Source organism: Camarhynchus parvulus, chromosome 8 (genome assembly GCF_901933205.1).
Source record: "Camarhynchus parvulus chromosome 8, STF_HiC, whole genome shotgun sequence".
In the NCBI taxonomy this organism is placed as follows: domain Eukaryota; kingdom Metazoa; phylum Chordata; class Aves; order Passeriformes; family Thraupidae; genus Camarhynchus; species Camarhynchus parvulus.
Window position 1 is genome coordinate 23,257,820 of NC_044578.1, and position 20,724 is coordinate 23,278,543.

Here is a 20,724-nt window from a genome sequence, read left to right on the forward strand (position 1 = left end):
CATTCCAAAAGCATGGCTTTCTGTGCTGCTTGTGCCCTTTGTGTTCTGTTCTCTAACTGCAAGGATTTCTTCTCCTTTCAGGCAAGTTCTTGGGCAACCAGGTTTTGAGTTATGGGCAAAACCTGACCTTCTCCTTCCGTGTGGACAGGCGGGACACGCGCCTCTCTGCAGAGGACCTGGTGCTGGAAGGGGCTGGGCTGAGAGTGTCTGTGCCTCTCATTGCCCAGGGCAACTCCTACCCCAGTGAGAATGTGCAGACCTACACCTTCAGGTACGGTGGGAGCAGCTGTCACCTGGCTGGGCTGCCTTTGGCCTCTGAGCTCTTGAGGAAACAGAGATCCTTGGGCTTAGACTTGTGTGGGTGATGTTGCAATAGCACAGCGCTGTTGCAAAGGGAGCTTTTGAGAGGGTGCAGCTGTTAGCAGCTAAAAACTGTGCTGATCATGCTTGGCTCTTCTCCCCAGGCTCCACGAGGCTGCAGATTACCCATGGAGGCCTGCTCTTACAGCATTTGAATTCCAAAAGCTTCTCCACAACTTGACTTCCATCAAGATCCGTGGGACATACAGTGAGAGAAGTAAGTCACTGAACAGAACGTCACAGAAGAGGGGGCAAACTCATTTGTTTAGTGCTTGGGTTGCTTCATTGTAGGGCCCAGCCATAAACAGCTGTGGCAGCTTATTTGGCAAAGCTTGTGCCAATGGCTTTTCACCTGGCTTTCCTGTGTAGCATCTTCTCCCAGGCCTCCTGAAGAGGACATGGGAAAGAAAAGTGTTGTCTTTGAATGTCTGAAAGCTGAACACTTAGCAACTGCTGATTGCTTGCTCTAGACATGAGAATTTTTCTTTGTTTTATAGCCACTATCCTCCAGTTGGTAAAAATACGTAGTACAGAGTACTGAAGGAGGATGTAGGAAGTTTACAACACTTGGCTTTCAGTTTTGCTGCACTGGAAATGGTTACATTCCCCCTCTTTCTGGATCTTGCCTTGACATGACAAATGGGAAGGACAAGGTCTAAAGTGCTGCCTGTGCAGAACCTGAGTGAAATTTCCTCATAACGAAGGTTTATAAAAATGGACATGAAGCAAAAGTAGGTCCTTAGGTATTGCTGTGTGATGAAGAATTTTTGCAGAAAGATGCAAAGGATGAATTTGCATTTGGTGAAGGTGGGAGAACTGCAAGTTTTCCGAGGGGTGGCCCATGATGAGGAATGTGGGGCTGTGAAATGGAAGGGTAGAAAGGTGTGGAGCAAACCAGCCATGAGTGCTGTACCCACTGCTAATGTGTAGGAGCTGAGGCTCTGCTCAGTGCACTGGAGCTGCTGCGATGGTGCAGACACAGTGGTATAAGTTAAAAATCAGCTATGTTGTATCTGAGCTCTGTTTTGCTCCAGGGAAGGGGCTGGGAGTAGAGGAGGGAAGTGCTGAGATGCCAGAGGAAGGAATGGCTTGAGAGAAATAGTTGTCGAGTTTGTCCCGAGCCGTGGTTTGCAGACAGTGTATTACAATTTCTAGAGACATGGTCTCTTCTGGCTTGAAAGCCAGGAACTGGTTTTGGTATTTGATTTGGAAATGGGAACCATATACATGTAAAATATAACTTAATTTTAATTGGCTGTATTTGTTGTTCTCAGATTCTCCTCTATATTGTCATTCCCAGTTTTCCTACCCTGCCTGCTCCTTTGGTGAGCTCTAGTACATCTTTGCTCGTTTCTCTAAACTTTCCTGGAGGGTTTTGCGTCTTGATTCATCTTACCAACTGCAAGCACCCCCTGTCTGCCCCTCATACCCCTCGTTCAGCTGTGTTTGGGGAAGAGGTGATGATAGCCTTTGTGGTTACAGAGGGTTTGTCCCTTGGTGCTTTCTAGGTGCCGGTCACCTGGATGATGTCACCATCACAAGTGCTCGCCCTGGACCCGGTGTGCCCGTGGCCTGGGTGGAGAGCTGCTCGTGTCCAGTGGGATACGAGGGGCAGTTCTGTGAGCGCTGCACCTCTGGGTACCGCCGAGAGAGCCCAGGCCTGGGGCCCTACAGCCCCTGCGTGCCCTGCACGTGCAACGGGCACAGCGAGACCTGCGACCCCGAGACGGGTAAGAGACAAACAGGGAGCAGCAAGAGGCTGCTGCTTCTTCTCTGGATTGGACAGTGAAGCAAAACTCACATCCCTCTCTGTTGCAGGCATGTGCAATTGCAGGGATAACACGGCAGGGACTCACTGTGAGAAGTGCAGTGATGGGTATTATGGCGATGCCACGGCCGGCACAGCCTCGGACTGCCAGCCCTGCCCGTGCCCAGGCACCTCGAGCTGTGCCATCGTGCCCCGCACCAAGGAGGTGGTGTGCACCAGCTGCCAGGCTGGCACTACAGGTGTGTTCCTACACAGAACATGTTCTTTTACATCCATGTGCTTCTGGAAATGTGTCTCCTGCTAGTTCTTATTCTCTGATCCACACTGAGTAGCTCTGAAAGGTGCTGCATCTTCTGGTTCAAATCCTTCTCCCTTCTTCAGCCCTATTTTCTGTCCTGTGTGAGGCTTGGGGCTTCACATGTTTTTCATGCCTGTTTCTTGAGAACAAAAGGCTTGATTTGCAAAGTCTGACCATTTCTGTGCTGTATAGGAGAGCCATGCTGCCTTGCAGTAGAGCTCTGATGATGGCATGGTGTTGGGCAGAAAATAGATTTAAAAGAGCCAGGAAGGCAGGTCAGACTGAAATAAAATTAGAAGGTGCAGTTTGCCAGCAAGTGAGGCACTACAGGATGCTTCCTAGGAAGAGCAGGAAGGCTACAGTGACTCACTAAATGCTGCCCAAAAAAATCAAACTAGTGCTCAGCAATTTTAAGGAGAAATATGTGGACAGATACTGATCTTTTTTTCTTAGCAATAAGCTCTGAAGTCCGAGCATGTAGCTGAGTTGTTAAGCAGAAACTTTTGCTCTGCCTGCAAGCAGCAAGGAAGCTGTAGGATGATTGGCAGCCTTCATGCTTCTCTGCTGATTTCATGCTTGGCATGGCAGAGTCCAAAGTACAGAGTACCTGTACATTCTTGAGTGCTTAGGAAAGCCTCTGACCAAGCACACAATCAGCTCATGGGGGTTCAGTGCCCTTCAGCTCAGGTGTCTGTAGCAGCTGATCTTTCCTGTAGCTATGTGATTGCAGAAGAGTTTCTCCTCTCTCACACCATCTTTTTAGGATGTGAGGAAAAAGGGGGTTTGTTTGTGCAAGAACTGCCTAAGAAATGGAGCTCATAACTGGCTGGGGAGGTCAGATCTGCAGTGAGTGTAGGAAGCTGCTGAATTGGATGCTTCAGTGGCTGCCTGTGGAGTTTTGGCAGGTCTCATTGGCAGAGGAGCTTGCTGGAGCAGTGATGCCCCACGAAACTCTACCTCTTGGGATTCTTAAATGAACAACAAATTGCAGCAAATAGGTTTGGCTTAAAGGGATAGGAGGGGAAGGAAGAATGGAAATAATTTATAATGCAAAGTTCCAGTGAAAAATCAGCTTGAATTTAGAGATGAGGAGGGATTTGTGTCTGGCCCTAACAGAAGGATGAAAGGGAAGAAGCTGAAGAGTTTGCTTTTCAGAAGGGACTGCAGAGGGGATCCATGTGAGATGGCAGCACAGGGCTTTCTGCTGCAGCACGTGTGTCTGTGTTGTGTCCCAGGCAAGAGGTGTGAGCTGTGTGATGATGCCTATTTCGGAGACCCCCTGGGCAGGAATGGCGCGGTGAGGCCGTGCCGCCTGTGCCAGTGCAACAACAACATCGACCCCAACGCCGTGGGCAACTGCGACCGCCAGACCGGCGAGTGCCTCAAGTGCATCTACAACACTGCTGGCTTCTACTGCGACCGCTGCAAGGATGGCTTCTTTGGGAACCCCCTGGCCTCTGACCCCTCAGACAAGTGCAGAGGTGAGACTTGCTTTGTGTTGCATTTAAAAATGGTTCTGTCCCCAGGAGCTGCTTTCGGGCTGTCACTTGTGCCCATCAGCAGCAATGTGTGGCTTTACCCTGATTTGGTGGTTAGAGCTCGCTAAAATCCTTGTGTTTGTGGGCACTTAGTGTGATGCAGGGGCTGGGTGGCCATGTGGTTTGGATCCAGGCCCATTAGTGTAAGTACCAACACCACAAGGGATTTCTAACTTTGTGCATGTTTCTCCCTACGTTTTTATTTTTGCAGCTTGTCACTGCAATCCCTACGGCACAGTGAATCAGCAGACAATCTGCAATCAAGTGACTGGGCAGTGTGAGTGCTTGTCTCACGTCACTGGGAGGGACTGCAGTGCCTGTGAGCCTGGATTCTTCAATCTCCAGAGTGGACGTGGCTGTGAGAGGTGAGGTTTGGCTTGGCTTGGGGCAGAGACCCTCGTTTTGGAGGTGCTTACATTGTTCAGGAATGTGATGTTTGTCACAAGTAGCAGGTGTGCCTCTGCTGCTGTGGGTGGGGAAGAGCAGTGGTCAAGCAGCAGCTACTAAGGCTGTACAAAAAGCCTGACTTAAAAATAGCTTTATAAAGAGCTCTAAATCAGGGTTTTAAATAGAAAACTGCCACATGACTTCGTGATTGTAGCAGAGGCTCTTGGGTTCTTTTTTTAGTGCAGGCAGCAAGTGACCTTGCATGGTTCAAAAGCTCAGTGCCTCGCCTGCTGCATCTTCACAGCAAGAGAAGCGGCTTTTGGCAAATGCAAATGTTGAGCTGTGCTCTTCAGAGAGGCCCCACTTGTCCCTTCTGTGTCACATCTGATGCGTGCCTGCCTCCCCCAGGTGCAACTGCCACGCGCTGGGCTCCACCAGCGGGCAGTGTGACATCCGGACGGGGCAGTGCGAGTGCCAGCCAGGCGTCACCGGCCAGCACTGTGACAGATGTGAGCCCAACCACTTCGGCTTTGGCTCTGAAGGCTGCAAACGTAAGTCTGAGGGGCCAGAGCGAGGCAGGTGGGAAGGATGTTGCACACCCAGCCCTGCCTTTGCTTTCCTTCTGCCTCTGGGAAGGTATTTTGTCACCTTGCTCCTCATCACAGCAGAAGTTGGCACTTTTATGTCCACACTGTGCGTTACAAAATTTGATTTCTGTACTACAGCTTATCCCCTTCTTTGTTACCTTTTTCTTGTCTAACTTACTAGGTATCCAACTTAGTAGATACCTACTTCTCCTTGGTATAAATATATTCTCTGCATCTTGGCTTCCAACAGCCCTGTTTCCTAATGTGTCCCTGCACAGTTACTCTGCAGGTGGCCTCAGTATCCAGGTTCTGTCTGGAGGAGCAGCTGATCTTGTAAACATGATTGCAAAGCAGGTTGATCCAAACTTTCCTCATTGATATCCCTGCCTGTGAAGAGCAGGAAAGCCCACTGCAGTTGGTTACAATGCATTGGGGTAGAACAGTGCTTTGTGGGAGAGGTAATGGCAACACTGAACACACACAGTGAGTGTTGGATCCTGCTTGTGAGCAGAAGCACTGTGATCAGGAGGGTGGTCCAGCTGTGGGTTTGTGCCCCATGGCTCTTGCAGGTGTTTTAGGGTATTAAGCATATCCTCTCATCCTGTGAGTTTTAGGGTATTTGTGCGTGTTCTGCAGCCTGACTGAGGCTTTCCTCCCCTGCAGCCTGTGACTGTGATCCCGAGGGCTCGCGGTCGCTGCAGTGCCGGGAGAACGGTCACTGTGAGTGCAAGGAGGGCTTCGTGGGGAGCCGCTGCAACCAGTGCGAGGAGAACTACTTCTACAACCGCTCCTGGCCTGGCTGCCAGGAGTGTCCAGCCTGTTACAGACTGGTGAAAGACAAGGTAAGGCCACAGACACTGGTCTTGGTACCACTGGAGATGGTGGCACGTGTCCACTTGTGCAGCATTGCAGCCCATGACTGTTGGTGGTTGCTGAAAGCAGAGTGGCTCAAGGTGCTTTGCTGTGTCAGAGCTGTGCTCTGTCCCTTTCGTGTAGGTGTCAGAGCAACGTCAAAGGCTGCAGGAGTTGGAAAATCTTATAGCAAATCTGGGTAGCAGAGAAGAAACTGTAACTGATGAAGCCTTCGAAGAGCGGTTGAAGCAGGCAGAAAGAGAAGTTACGGAGCTGCTCCATGAAGCACAGAAGAGCAAAGGTGGGTTGACCTGATCAGACACGGACCAACTAAATGAGTTCTTTGCCTTATGTTCCTGCTCCCTTTGGAGACAGCATGTTTTATTTCAAGCTAGTTCTGTGCTCCAGGATTGACAGCAATTTCAGGCAGCACTGAGTCAGTGAGTGTTATGATCATAACAACAGGGGCTGTGCTTTTATCCATACTGTTCTACCAGTGGTCTTTGTTGTACATGGAAGTAAAGATCTGCCTCTAGCTCTGCATGGATGGAAGTGTTTATGTGTTACCCTCTTCTCTCGATGCAAAGGAAGATTTTATTGGTTAAACAAGCAGAAAACTTTCCAGTATACTTATTATGCTTTAAATTTGCTCAGACATCTTGGGATCAAGTAGTTCTTGTTGATCTGATCATCAGTGATCAGAATGAAGGCTTCAAAATCCTGATGGCAAACTTAATTATCCCACCATCAAGTGTAGAATATTCTGAAGAATGCTGTTTGTCCTGTTAAACTCTGTTTCAAATTGATTCTTGTGTTGTCACCACTACCGCAGGATGTTTGTCATGTTTGTGACAGTGGTTTGTCCTTAGGGTCTCTTTAATGTATAAGATGATGTGTGTTTTGGAAAAGAGAAGCCTGAAGAAGACTATTGACTTTGCAGTAAAAGATGTTCCCTTGGGAGCTGGTTCAGTGATTTCAGACCATTTTGGGAAAATTTGTCCCTTTTCTTTGAAGCTGGGAAAAAGCTAACATGCATCTAATGCTGGCATTTGCTTGGGAAGATTCCTGCGCCAGTGAGAATGGTTGCTTAAGATTTTCTCAGCTTTAACTGAGGAAGATTTTTACTGCCTAGATAATAGTCCTACATAAGGGGGTAGCAGGATGGGGACTGGAGAAAGATGAGGGAATGGATTTGGTTTTGTGGTGGAATTTTTGGTCTCTCTGTCTGTCTTGGAATCATAGAATCATTTATTTGGAAAGACCCTTAAGATCAAGTCCAACTGTTCCCTGCCCCCCAGCACTGCCGAGGCCACCACTAACCCGTGTTCCCAAGTGCCACATCCACCCAGCTTTTAGTTCTCTCCAGGGATGGTGATTCCAGAATTTCCCTGGACAGCCCTTTAAGTGAAGAAATTTTTCCCACTATCCAACCAAAACCTCCCCAGGCACAGCTCGAAGCTGTTTCCCCTCATGCTGTCTCTGTTCCCTGGGAGCAGAGCCCGACACCCTGGGTGTGTGCACCCCCCTGTAGGGGAGTTGTGGATCGACAGAAGGTCCTCCCTGAGCCTCCTTTTCTCCAGGCTCAACCCCTCCCAGCTCCTTCAGCTGCTCCTCATGAGACTTGTGCTCCAAACTCTTCCCCAGCTCCAGGTTCTTCTCTTACTAAGAGGGCAAGGTAAATGCAACACAAACTACCCTGGTAAAAATCTGTGCACACCTGAAGAAGTTATTTCTGTTTTTCTGTGGTAGTATGTTTTTGAAATGTGTGAAATCTTCATGTTCAATACTTAAGATGTGCTGCAAGGTCAAGGTATTTGACCAGTCTTAATTTTGGTGTTCTGTGGGCTTCTGCTTGCACTTTAATTCTTGGTAACACTCTCAGCTTTTCAAAAGTTACTGCCTTTATTGTGAGGCACATACATACCTGTGCTGTGATGCCTCCATTTTTAAGATGCTGTTGTGGGGAGTTACCTGATGGTCCAAAAATTTGGTGAAGTTTGGGTGCTGTATAAGTCCGACATACGCAAGAACCAAGGCTCCATCCTGCCAACTTTTGTCACATTTTGTTTGAGCAGAGTTTGGAGTGGGTTTGCTATTCCACACAGCTCCTGGCTACTCCATATGGAGCTCCTTAGGTCTTTCTTTGGAGTAGCCATTGTTGCCCTGAGTGTGGAAAAATGTATGTCTACACTATTCATCTGCCTCTGCTCAATTTCTAGGAGATAAGCTACAGAGAATTCACCAAACAGACATTTCATACCTATTGAGGAGCAGCTCTGTTGTCATTTTAAGTCAATGAGAGAAGTAAAACATGAGAGGTAAAACATGATTCTGCACACAAAATCTCCCATCAGAGTCAGTTCCAACAACTGGCAGGATTGTCTTATTAGCAGTTAATGGCTTTTCATTTCTCCTGTTTGGTGCACATTCAAATTATGACTTTGATCTCAAGCTAAGTGACTTGTGAAATGGCTTTGCCTGGTTCCCTTCCCGTAGGTGATTAACCTACCAACATGGTGCCTGCTGTGGTAAGCTGCTGCTCCAGCTTCTCTTCCTGCTCTAATTAATTTTGCTTCCTCTCTTTTCTGTCCTGTGTTTCAGACGTAGATCAGGGCCTCATGGATCGTCTCAAAGACATCAACAGCACCTTAGTGAGTCAGCTGAACAGGCTGAGGAACATCCAGGGCACAGTGCAGGACACGGAGAGCCTGGCGGAGCAGGCGCGGGTGCGGGTGGAGGACACTGAGGACCTGATCAGCATGGCCTCTGATATGCTGGAGAGGGCCAAGATGGCAGCTGACAACGTGGTGAGTGTGTGCTGGGATCCCACACAGCTGGGGGAGGCTGAGGGCCTTTCCTTCTGTGCCTCCAGTGTGTTTCTCCACTTGGTCTCTCCCTCAAACAGTAAATTTGCATCAAGATCATGGGAAATCAGTGAAGGGAGTTCACCGCTGTCAGTCACAGATAGTATCTTAACCCAAAGCAACATAAAAGTCTTAAATAAATATTAGTTGTTTTTCAAGGGGTAACCAGTGGTGGAAACTGCATAGACTTAAGAAAAACATACAGAGAATTGCAAAGTAGGTTAGATACATCTCTAAGCATTTAGATCATGACAATAAATATTTAAAGCAAATACAAATAAAAGATGAAAAAATATCTTCAAGGGTTTTTTTTCCTTTCTTTTTCTCTTCCAGTCCATTACACCTCCAGAGCAAAGTGGGGACCCCAACAACATGACTCACTTGGCAGAAGAGGCCCGTAAGCTGGCAGAAAGGTGGGCTGTGGCAAGACACACTCATTGTGGCCTTTGTCAGGGCCCTGCTCTTCTCTGCAAGGGGGAAGCAGAATTTCATTTGCTGGCTAGGAAACACACACCCTTTGCTGCTTAAGGGACTGGTGCTGTGGGATGGTGGCTGTGTAGCTCTGAGGACAAACCTTGCTCATGTGGATAACAGACATGGCAACCATCTTCCATTACAAATGTTTCAGCATCTGCCATATGTAAATCTGAGGGAAGGAAAGAAGGAAAAGTAAGAGAGAATATAATCAAAACTGAGGATAAAAACTATTGGCTGACAAATCTAATGGCATTATTTTTCTTTTGTCATCAGGCACAAAAAGGAAGCTGATGAGATTGTTCGCATAGCCAAGGCTGCAAATGATACTTCCACAGAAGCATATCAACTGCTGCTGAAAACCCTGGCTGGAGAAAACCAAACTGCAGTTGATATTGATGAGCTCAACCAGAAGTGAGTCAGTTACAGAAAATTGTTTTAATTTCCTGACTTTAGTGCAGTGCTTAAAATTAAGACAACCTTCTGTATGCTTTGGATTTTGTGGGAGGTGATTTTTGATTTCTTAGCCTCTCCACTCTCTTACTAAGTTCAGTTCTACAAAAATTACTGTTTCATAACTGGATCCTTGGGGATTTTTTAGGTACAATCAAGCAAGGAATATTTCTCGAGACCTAGAGAAACAGGCCACCAAGGTGCTTGCGGAGGCAGAGGAAGCTGGAAACAGAGCCCTGCAGATCTATGCTAATCTCACCAGCCTGCCTACTGTGGATTCCACAGGGCTAGAGGTACATGTGGGCACCATCAGGTGCATGATTTCTGAGGATTGCTAGGTTGCTGGCACACTTTGCATATGCTCTGCTAATGTTCTGTGCATAAAAACACTCTGTGGACAATGCTTCTTGTCCATCTAGGTATAATCCAGCTTTTATGCAATTGTAACATTTATGCAGGACATGTAAATGCAGAAAACCACCTACATAAACCCCACCTCCCCTAGTTTCTGAAAGACAGAAATCTGAAATGTTTGCCAGACGTCTTGGCTTGAATGTAGAAGTGGAAAAATTTACCACCTGTTCAGGAATTCTTTAACATTCAGGAATGTCTGTGTGTGATTTTCACCTGCAGAATAAAGCAAATAAGATCAAGAAGGAAGCAGAGGAACTGGATCAACTAATTGCCAGGAAGCTAAAGGATTATGAGGACTTGAGAGAAGATATGAAAGGAAAGGAGCTTGAAGTAAAGAACCTCTTGGAGAAAGGGAAGACAGAGCAGCAGGTCAGTTCCACTCTGTGCAGGCTTTTGTTCCCTGGGGAAAAAAAAACAAAAACAAGGAAGACAAGTAACTGGCCAGATGCAAATGATTTTGTCTTAGTGTTATTTATTGAATGCTGAAGAATGGCCTCAAAAAAAAAAGGAGATGCAGAAAGAGGTTAAAAGCAATGGCTTTGAGGCTATGTGGGAAAATAGGTATTTGCCAGATGTGGTGTCAGCTTTGTATTCAGAGCAGTATTCCCAAAGTACATCCACTCATCTGGTCCCAGAGGAAGCACTGCTGTTCTGGATGGTGTTGTTTGGGGCTTAACAGTGCTTTTTGATACACTTACACGATTGTCCTTCAGAAAGTGGGAATGCATTGGTACATGTCCTGTCTCCTCAGACTGCAGACCAGCTCTTGGCTCGAGCAGATGCAGCGAAAGCCCTGGCTGAAGAAGCTGCTCGGAAGAGCAGTGGCACACTACAGGAGGCCAATACCATTCTCAGGAACCTGAAAGGTAAAGAGGAAGCACTTGAAATGAATCCTTCAATTCCAGTGTGACATGTCACTTGGCAGTAGGATATTCTGGTTAAAGACGCCCTGCTATTGCCCTTAGCTGAGTGTTGGGTGTGTTCTTTTGGCTTGTTTTTCTTTAAAGAAAAAGTATAAGCTTTTTCAGGGACTGGAAATTTCCTTTTAACTTCCTTATTTAGCATCAGAAGATGTGCAATAGGGAGAGCTGACCATCCCTCCAATGTCAGGGCAGCAAAGCCTTGGGTCCTTGGTCAGAGGAGCATCCCAAGGCTCTCCTGGAGCACGTGGTAAGGATCTGCTTTGCCCCCTTAGACTTTGACAAGCGGGTGAACGATAACAAGACGGCGGCTGAGGAGGCGCTGAAGAAGATCCCTGCCATCACCCAGACCATTGCAGAGGCCAACAACAAGACTCAGCAGGCAGAGCTGGCACTGGGCAACGCTGCTGCTGATGCCCGTGAGGCCAAGGCCAGAGCAGATGATGCTGAGAAGATTGCCAGCTCTGTTCAGAAGGTGGGTGTGCTGCAGCTGACCCCCGCGAGATCCTGCTGTGGGATTGCAGGAACTCCTGTTACAGTGTTTCCTGGTGAGCCCCGTGTGCTCCCTGCTGTACTCCCCGACTGCAAATACAAAATACGGCAAGATAGGAAGTCAGTGCATTTTGATGAGAAGGATTGAAGGAAGTTCTGTACCTTCACCACCTTTTTCCATCCTCTCCCACCTGTTGGCTGCAGAGTGCTGCTGCTACCAGAGCCGAAGCCGACAAGACCTTTGCTGATGTGACAGGACTGGCCAGGGAGGTGGATGACATGATGAAGCAGCTGCAGGATGCAGAGAAGGAGCTGAAGCGGAAGCAGGCTGATGCTGAGCAGGATATGAGGATGGCAAATGAGGTGAGTACTGCTGGCAGGTGACAGCAGTGGCTAGGAGCTGCCTTCTCCCTGCTGTCCTGGCAATGGAGCCTTTCCTCCTGCTCTCCTCTTGCAAAGACAGTGCTGGGTCCAGCCAGTATTCTGGCTCTTCCAAGTTTTAAGTGGGACTGAAAAGGAGACAAGTTCTGGTGCATTAGCATAGGCTCCCTGCTGGAACTTGAGAGCTACTTTTCCTTTTATTATAGCCAAAACCTGACTGTATAGCCCTATTGATTCCATCCTGCCCTTTACTGCAAAATCCTGCTCGGTGTTCAGGGATCCCCATCCTGAAATACTCAGAAAACTGATTACTTGAAGGTTGTCAGTCTTCTCCCCAGCCCTGTGATAAAGATCTTTGTGCAGGATTGTTATCCTGGGATGAGAAGGCAGCAATATGGTGACTATCGGCAGAGGAGAGGCAACAGTTTTGTAATCCCTACACCTTTTTTGTGCTCTCGTTTTTTTTATATCCTACAGGCCTCACAGGCTGCCCAGGAGGCAGAAGACAATGCAAGAAAAGCCAAGAACTCTGTGAACAGTCTGCTCACTGTCATTAATGACCTGTTGGATCAGCTAGGTAGGATTGTCTGTAACGTGCTGTATGCTTTTGAGTGTTTTCCTGATGTGTGCGGGGTTTCCTGCCAGTTTTGTTTGAGGAACCACATGGATCTCTTGATCTCTTGAAATTGGGTTTGTGTGTTTTTGGCAAGGACTTTGGGATTTTTTCTTTCCCAAGTAGCCTCAGAGCTTGTTTGGCAATGCTCTGTGTTGGTTTTCAGCAAACTGAAGACTTCTCGAGACAGTGGAGATGTCACCCATATGGTTGGTCCTGTTTCAGATGCTGGAGATGCCCTGATGGAGATCTGCTGTGGGCTCAGCTGTGTGAGCACCCAGGGTGCCATAGAGGTTTTAATGCACTTCACTGTTTGCTTCTGGCTTTTCAGGGCAACTGGAGACAGTGGACTTGAACAAACTGAATGAAATTGAAGGTGCCTTGAACAGTGCCAAAGACCAGATGAAAGACAGTGACCTGGACCAGAAAGTGTCTTTCCTTGAGAGAGAAGCCAAGAAGCAAGATGATGCGATACAGGCCTACAACAGGGACATTGAAGAGATCCTGAAGGACATTAGCAACCTGGAAGACATCAGGAAGACCTTGCCATCTGGCTGTTTCAACACCCCGTCCATTGAGAAGCCCTAAGGGTGTGCTGGGGGTGGGGGGAATCGCCCTGGTGAGTGGTGGTTCAGCCATGGAGTGCCTTAACACACATTGCCTTCTCCAAATCCCCAACTCTGCTGCTTGCAGCCATTGTTTCCTTTCAAATCAGGATAAGTTGAAAGTTTTGGGGTTTTTTTGTTGTTGTTTTTCTTTTTTTTTTCTAATTTTTGTTTTGTTTGGGGTTTTTTTTGGTGGGGTTTTTTTGTTTGTTTCTTTCTTTGTTTGGGTTTTTTTTTTTGAAGCAAATTAAATATCCGTCTTTGGGCATCAAAGGGGTTTTTTTATATAGGTTGTTTTCCTGAGCACTCCACTTTTGCCCCTTCCTCAGACACAGTTTCCTTTTGATTAGTGCAAGGATGAGAGATGCTCTGGACTCTTTATACTGTGGTTCAGAAATAACCATGTGAGCTGTATACAGCAAGGCAAAACTAACACAACTTTCTCTCCTGTCTTCTCCTTTGACTGTAAAATCCTCAGTCCTGGAGCTCTTTATCCCTATGAAGGAAGGGGATGGCTACCAAAGTATTACTGTAATGGCCAGTATAGCTGCACTCAATTCAGATCCTTCTTCCCAACTTCTAACCCTGTGAATTTATTTTTTTCATCATTAGGTAGTGGCCAGTCCAACAGTGTTGGTAGCCTTTGGCAAAATAGCTGAAGCCTCTTTCTGAAATGCTTTCTGTGAGGATGCATTCCTATGAGAAAAAGGCAGCCTCTATTAGGGCTCTTTGGGAAGATGGGATACTGATGGAGTGGTGGATCTTGCCAGCCCCACTTCTGTTCTGTGAGAAGTTTTGGGTCTGGTCTAAAAGCTGCTGCCTGCTGGCTAGTCCAGACTGCCAGAGTGTGGAAGCCACGAGCTGCATTCCCATCTGTTGCTACTGAATTTCCAGAGGATCTGGTTTTCTGGGCTTGGAATGTCAGACTGACAGATGAGTTTGTTGAAGCAGGACAAGTCTTGCTGAAGAGGAGAGCTGCCTTCCAGAGAGTTCTGACAGCTGCACTGGCCTCCATGCTGAATGTCTTTGGGTGGGGAAGGAAGGGGGCACATGAATGGAAATGGAAAGGTCTTTTTTTTCACCCCATCTTTTTCCTGAAGGAGGACAGTGGGATTTTTATCTCTCCTGCCATTGCTCTTGCCTTTTGCCTGTTTTAAAGCTGGGAGGAAGAGCTGAAATTTCCTGGTGCCCTCCTTTCTTTTTGCCTCCGAATCTCCCAGTCACCATAAAGCTGCCACAGCACAGGGACCTCAGGCCAGGCTCAGGTGGCAGCTCTGCCTTTTACACCACTCCCAGGGCTTCCCTGCAGGCTCCCTGCCCAGGCAGTGCATGCTGCTGCTGGCTGGGAGCAGCAGGGAGCCCCTTGCTCCCAGACAAGAGCATCCTCTGCAGCTTCCTCCTTGCCTCTAGCCTGGCATCCCTCCCCCTTTCCCTGAGATCCAGTATATATCTATCCTTAAACACTATGCAACTTTGTACGTTTGCTTAGCGATGGGAAGAAATTATTATCTGACACACACTGGTGCTATTAATTATTTCAAATTTATGTTTTTTGTGTGAATGTGATTTTTTTTCCATTTTTTATCATGATTATAGTGTGAGGAAGTCTCTCGTGTGTGTGTGTATGTGTGTGTAAATATACTCAGCCAGATTTCCAGAGTGGCACAGCCTGGCCTCCTCTATGTGCTTTCCCCTGTAGCCATTGGGCAGGTGCACCATGTATTGCTTCTCTCTGTATCATTCCCTTAAAACTTGGGATTTCTCCTAGCTGGGCTCCTGCTTGCTTCCCTCTGTTGTATCCCCAGCACCCATCCATACCCACTTTGCCTGTTGGGTGGGTGCTTTCCAGCCCTGTCTCTGAAGCCAGCCCTGCTGCCCACGGTGCCTGCAGCACCCAGGTCAGTGTCCCCTGTGCCCTGGGATGCTGTGCCAGCAGTGGAGCAGGGGCTGTGGCTTTGCAGCTGAGCTGGGAGGAGCTGTAGCTCTGTTGGGAGACCAGACCAGCGCTGAGGTGGTCAGAGAGCTGCATTTGGGGACATCTTGATACCACTGTGCAAGGCAGGAGGCCTGGTGCAGACACTGCTGCTGTTCCCAGCAAACTCTGCATGGCTCTTTTATCCCTTCCCTTAATGATTGTGGGATTTTCCTCCTGCCTGGAAGCACCTCTGGAGGAGAGCTCCCTGTGCCTGCACACACAGGGACATTGGGTCACTCTGGGAAGATAGCTGTGACCACATCACCTCTGCCAAGGCTGTGAGAAGAGCAGATGTGTGCATGCCCTGGCTGACCTCAGGCCTAAGGTTTCCTGCTCTCTTGTGTTTTGTTTTTTTTTTTTTTTTAAGCCGTTTTTAACAGAATTTTATTTTTAAATAAAAAAAAATCTTTATAAGCGATCTGTTAATCAGTACTGCATTACAGCCATTATTCATTGTATAAGTCCAGTTATTTCTTTACGTAATGTGATGATGTGACAGCTGCTGGTGGAGTGCTGGGTGTCATGGATGACACGTGACATCCCTTCATCACCTTATTCCTGACTGTGGCCCCCTCAGTATGTGCCTTCACTCCAGCTTTTTTTGCCTTAATCTGTGGTCTTGCTGTCTGGGGCGGTGAACAAAATGCAACACTTGCAGTTTTTATGTATAAAACAGTATTTCTTATTTATAATAAAGTCTGAATATTTGTAACCCCTTATACCTGGGAATTCTGTTGAGTATTACTTTATTTTTTTGTGGTAGGATATTGAAGGTGATGTGTCTCAGTTGCAAGATCACCTCTTGCTCCTTAGACACCCTGGTTTGGTGTGGGAAAAGGGGAGAAGAAACTTGGAAATGCATGTGGTGGGACACAGATGACAGGGATGATGGTTTTTCCTTGTGTCCACTGCTCACTGCCATGGCTGTGATGGATTTTAAGCTGCTGGTTTTCCAGGGCTTAAAAACACACAGTGTTGTTGGTGCTGGTGCTGTTGGAGTGGCACTGTCTTCGTGGAAAGCCCTGAGGAACTGGGGGGAGTTTATTTATGCTGTAAGGGAAAAATCCTTTTACTAAACAGGTAGAAAAGGATAAGGCTTCTGGGAAAAGAAAAAAAAAACGAACCAAACCCTGAATAAAGAAGCTGAACTTACTGGGTACTGCCACAAATCTGGGTGCTCTGTGTTGTTCCTGGGCCCTGTCTCCCAGAGCCTGGCCTGAATGAAGCAAATTTTTAAGGACAGATTGCAGTGATAAGAGACTAGGCTGTTTCTGCATTTACACTTGTCTTTCAGCTCCAGCTGGATTTCTGTTGTTTTTCTCAGCAGAGGAAAGCACACAGGTCTCATTAACTTGCATCAGAGCTAATCCCATCTCAGCTGGTAAATTCTTTTTTTTTTTTTTGCATGTCAGTTTGTGTACTTTCATTCTTCAGTTGTCACTAATTAACTTGTTTTCTAAAATATGTCTTTTTTTTTTCTTGCCAGTGTTTTTGTGAAGCAAATCCCAGCTGGTGAAATCTGGCTGAGGTTTCAGCTGGATTGTGGGGAGCAGTCAGGGAGAGCAGACAATGGGTGGTGGGACTGTTCTGACCTTGCATGGACTGTTGGTTGATATGGAGCCTCTTACCATTTTGAGGTGAAAATGCTTAGATTAGGAAGCAAGTCTGTGTTCTTTATTTTATCTTCAGGATTTTTATCTCCAGGAGATAAAGATTTTTTTTAAAGATTTTTTTTTTGTGGGCATTGTGCAGATGTGTCTCAGGTGATCTTGAGGATGAACTTGAGCATTCATGTGGTTTTCAGAGGTAATGCTAGAGGACAGTGGAGGATGACAAGGTAAGAGTAACCCGAGTAGCTACTCAGAAATCTCGTACAGGGAGGAGCAGACCCAGCTCCAAGGGACCATCATAATGGCTTGCAGGTTGCCAAACTGTTCTACCAATATTTTGAAGCCCAAGTGGAGATCCCCTCCTCAGATACTCTCTGCTCAGTGTAGCCAGTGCCTGACCAAGGTGGGTGAGGAGGCACCTTGCTGAGCAGTGTCCAAGCCATGCTCTGGTAGCCTTTATTCTCCTTCAGTTCCCTGTTGGTTTGTTCTCACTGCCCGGGTTCAAGCTCCATCTTCTCTCGTGTTCTCTCTGGAGAAGCAGGGGGGGCAGGTGAGAAGGTGGCAGTGGGGAGGGCTTGGACTGACCTGAGCTGGGTTCCCTCTCATTTCTGGGGAGGACAAGGTATTGTTACAGGTTATAAAGTGCTGGGAACAGCTGCCTGGAGGGAGATGTGTCTGGCGTGTTTGTGTGGATCTGAGGAAGTGGAGGAGGTCATACAGCTGTCACACCGAGCTGGCAGTGTCCTGTGCTCCCCAGCTACAGCTGTGACATGTTGGACCATGTTCTAGTTAGTTATTGTTTGTAGTTGGCTGCTGGCTTGATACCTTCAGTGCCCCCATTCCAGAAACATCAGGAATGCCATGTAAAAGTTATCCCACAGAGGCTGGCCATGGGGATAGAGAGGGGAATGGCAATTCCCCTCATTGCAGTTGGATGGCAATGCCTTCTCCCTTCATCCCTGTTTGTCTCAGCCCTCTCTGGGCCGGGCAGGGCACAGCAAGGCAAGGCCAGACATGACAGCCCTTCCCTGCTGTGCCACTGCTCTGCCCTGCCCCGCCTGCTCCTGCCGGGGATCCCTGCCTGCCTCTGCCCATCCCCTACAGCTGCTCCCGCTGCCTCTGGCTGGCAGGACTTGTCCAGGGCACCCCAGTGTCAGAGGAGAGACTGAAGTCCAGGACTTGTCCCAGGGCACCCCAATGTCAGAGAGAGACCGAAGTCCAGGCTCCATTGCTGCACTGGTGTTTGGTGATACCAGCACATCATGGTCACTGGTTTTGCACACTGTGAGGAAATCCCAGAGGATTTCCAACTGGATGATGTGCCAGATCTGATGGGCCCTTGCAGGAGGAGGCTTGGGGATGCAAGGGTTGACCTGGGGTGCAAGGGCTCACAGGATCATGGTGTTCATCTGGCATGTCACAAAATGGGTTTTCTCCCTTGCTTATATTAATAAAACTATCACTCCAGAGTTTTTACACATCCATCACTTTTCACCAGCAACCATCAGCAAAATTTACATTATTATGTTATTTCAGACTGGTTTTGGAGCAGTTAATTCTGCCACAGCCACATCCTCAAGGACTGATGAACTTGTGAGCCACAGTGGTCTGCCTGCAGGAGCAGCTTTTTTGGCTCTGTTGGGAATGAACATAAACCATCTTCAAGAAGGACTTTTCCTGTGTTGCAGATCGAAAGACAGGTTTTCCAGTGAAACAAAACTGCTCCATTGCAGTGTCTGATGAGCACAGCTGTTCTTTATGCCTCCCTTTGCTTACACTTTTGCTTACTCTAAAAGGTGAAACATCTCTGGTAGTCCTGTTGGTGTGAGACCTTTTCTAAAGGGTGCTGCCATAGGTTGCAGTGGGACATTTGCTCTGTGGAGGCTGGTGGGCAGCTGTTTGTTCCAGATCAGATGTGTTTGGAAAATCAGGGCCCCAGGAAATACATTCTTGGTAGTCTCATGGCACGTGGTTTCCAGAGGTCCTGTTGAAGCACAGGCAGATGGCAGGGTGAGAGTAGTCTGAGTCAACACAGAGATGACTGAGGAGCGAGCTGTCACGGCCTTGTTTGCACAAGTGGGGTGAGAGGTGGGGTGGCAAGGGTGAGATAAATGGGGTAACAGAGGAGACAGGGAAGGGAAAAGCTTCCTGCTGAGGAGGGCTGGTTTTCCAGGAGAGAAGTCAGCCAAGGATGTGGTCTGGGTGAGGTCTAAGGGAGCTGCTGTTGTGGACCATGCTGCTGGAGATGGCCTTCCTGAGCAGAGGAGGAAGGACACAGCAGAGGTGTTGTGGGCAAGTGATGTACTTAAGAGCAGAAGGGATTGTGTCTCCTCAGAGCTGTGAGTGGATCCTAAGAACTGCTGAACTGGTGGAAACACCATGAGTAATTTTATCTCACCTAAAAACAACTAATGTAAACCAGATAAAAGAACCTCAGATGCCAAAGCCCACCACACCACTATGACTTTTGGGAAGTTGTATTCCTTGTTGTGAGCTGAATTAAGATCCAGCAAGTCAAACGAAAAGGAAACCTCCTGTTTGTAAAAGTTGACTCAAGCAGCAGAGGCAGGTACAGTTGGCAAAGGGAGGTGCAGAGATGTGGTGTGTTTGGGCTGGCTGTGCCCATGAGATCACCAGGAGCCAGAGGAAAGCCCTGTGAGTCAGCTCCAGGTGTCTGCAGTGTCTGGAGGCTGTTGGGCAGTGCAAGAGGCTCAGACAAGGAGCTCACTGTTAATCACCCTGCTCTGTCAGGCCTGAAGTGAGCAGCATGTCACACCTTGGATTGAGTTTGAGTCCCTAATGCAGAAAGGGACCTAAAAGGCAACTTGTGTCTCTGGGGATGCACTTGTTAGGTGTTTTCATTGTATTCAAGGGTGCTCCTGGACCACTGGCAGTCACTTGTGACACAAGGAGTCTCATGGCACTGGGCAGGGGAGCGGCTGTGATGCAGCACGAGGGCCCATCCCTCACTGTGCCCCTCTGATGGGCTGCTTTCACAGGGCAGGAGGATGTGCTGGAGTCCTGCTTGTCCTGACGTGTGTGGGATGTGGAGAACCCCTCCCTCCAGATTTCTCTATTCCCCTGTAGAAGTGGTCATGTCCTCCTGCAAGGCAAAGGCAAGGACTGAGGTGGAGCTGGCCTTCATGCCCTGTGTGGCTTGTCAGCTGTCCTTGAGAACAAAGTGCTTATGGACCTGGGACTGTGGAGCCTGGCATCTTCCTGGCTCTGTCAGCAGCCTCAGATAAGCGTTTCTCCCCTCTTTGTCTCCTCTCCTCATCCTTCTTCTAGTGTAAAAATGATGTCGTGGGTGAGGCCAAGGACCCATCTAAGCTCATTTTCCATCTCGGGAGCAAAAGTAGACAAATATCTGTGATGATTCCAAACTCCACCTCATTTCTAGGTCTGGGGATTTCCTGAACTTGATGATTATCTGGTAAATCCCAATTGATCTGCTTTCTGGGCATTTATTCAAGCTAATTTTGGGTCTCTTTGCATCTCCAGTCCTGCTAGTCACCTGAAACGAGCCCTGCTCTTGCAGGCTGGCTGGCTGGACCTGGCTTGCGAGCAGGCAGCCCCCATGCACCCTCCCCAGGCTCCTGTGAGCTCATCCTGTTCCACTCGGTTCCCTGCAAGCCTCCGGCGTGCCCGGACAGCCCGGCTGTCCCCAGCCAGCGCCGCGGTGGGGCGGGACGGGCAGGAGGGTGGGCAGGAGGGTGGGCAGGAGCTGCAGGGGGGTTCCATCTCCCCAGGAGGGTGGGCAGGAGCTGCAGGGGGGTTCCATCTCCCCAGGAGGGTGGGCAGGAGCTGCAGGGGGGTTCCATCTCCCCAGGAGGGTGGGCAGGAGCTGCAGGGGGGTTCCATCTCCCCAGGAGGGTGGGCAGGAGCTGCAGGGGGGTTCCATCTCCCCAGGAGGGTGGGCAGGAGCTGCAGGGGGGTTCCATCTCCCCATGAGGGGGGGCAGGAGCTGCAGGGGGTTCCATCTCCCCATGAGGGGGGCAGGAGCTGCAGGGGGTTCCATCTCCCAGGAGGGGTGGGCAGGAGCTGCAGGGGGTTCCATCTCCCCATGAGGGGGGGCAGGAGCTGCAGGGGGGTTCCATCTCCCCAGGAGGATGGGCAGGAGCTGCGGGGGGGGT

At 48.6% G+C, this 20,724-nt stretch overlaps 1 protein-coding gene across 1 annotated transcript in view; it reads left to right on the top strand.

Annotated features, from left to right (window-relative positions):
* The window catches only part of LAMC1 (laminin subunit gamma 1), a 67,560-nt gene extending 51,866 nt beyond the window's left edge, over positions 1-15,694 (top strand). The window contains exons 10-28 of the mRNA XM_030952997.1: positions 82-271; positions 465-577; positions 1,869-2,090; positions 2,179-2,367; positions 3,662-3,907; positions 4,176-4,329; positions 4,760-4,902; positions 5,602-5,780; positions 5,935-6,091; positions 8,392-8,597; positions 8,988-9,067; positions 9,405-9,542; positions 9,730-9,874; positions 10,215-10,364; positions 10,747-10,861; positions 11,191-11,390; positions 11,612-11,770; positions 12,266-12,365; positions 12,733-15,694. Of these exons, the coding sequence (XP_030808857.1) occupies positions 82-271; positions 465-577; positions 1,869-2,090; positions 2,179-2,367; positions 3,662-3,907; positions 4,176-4,329; positions 4,760-4,902; positions 5,602-5,780; positions 5,935-6,091; positions 8,392-8,597; positions 8,988-9,067; positions 9,405-9,542; positions 9,730-9,874; positions 10,215-10,364; positions 10,747-10,861; positions 11,191-11,390; positions 11,612-11,770; positions 12,266-12,365; positions 12,733-12,989 (3,143 nt within the window). The 3' untranslated portion in view covers positions 12,990-15,694. The remainder of the gene's footprint in view (positions 1-81; positions 272-464; positions 578-1,868; positions 2,091-2,178; positions 2,368-3,661; positions 3,908-4,175; positions 4,330-4,759; positions 4,903-5,601; positions 5,781-5,934; positions 6,092-8,391; positions 8,598-8,987; positions 9,068-9,404; positions 9,543-9,729; positions 9,875-10,214; positions 10,365-10,746; positions 10,862-11,190; positions 11,391-11,611; positions 11,771-12,265; positions 12,366-12,732) is intronic.
* The last annotated feature ends 5,030 nt before the right edge of the window (positions 15,695-20,724 follow it).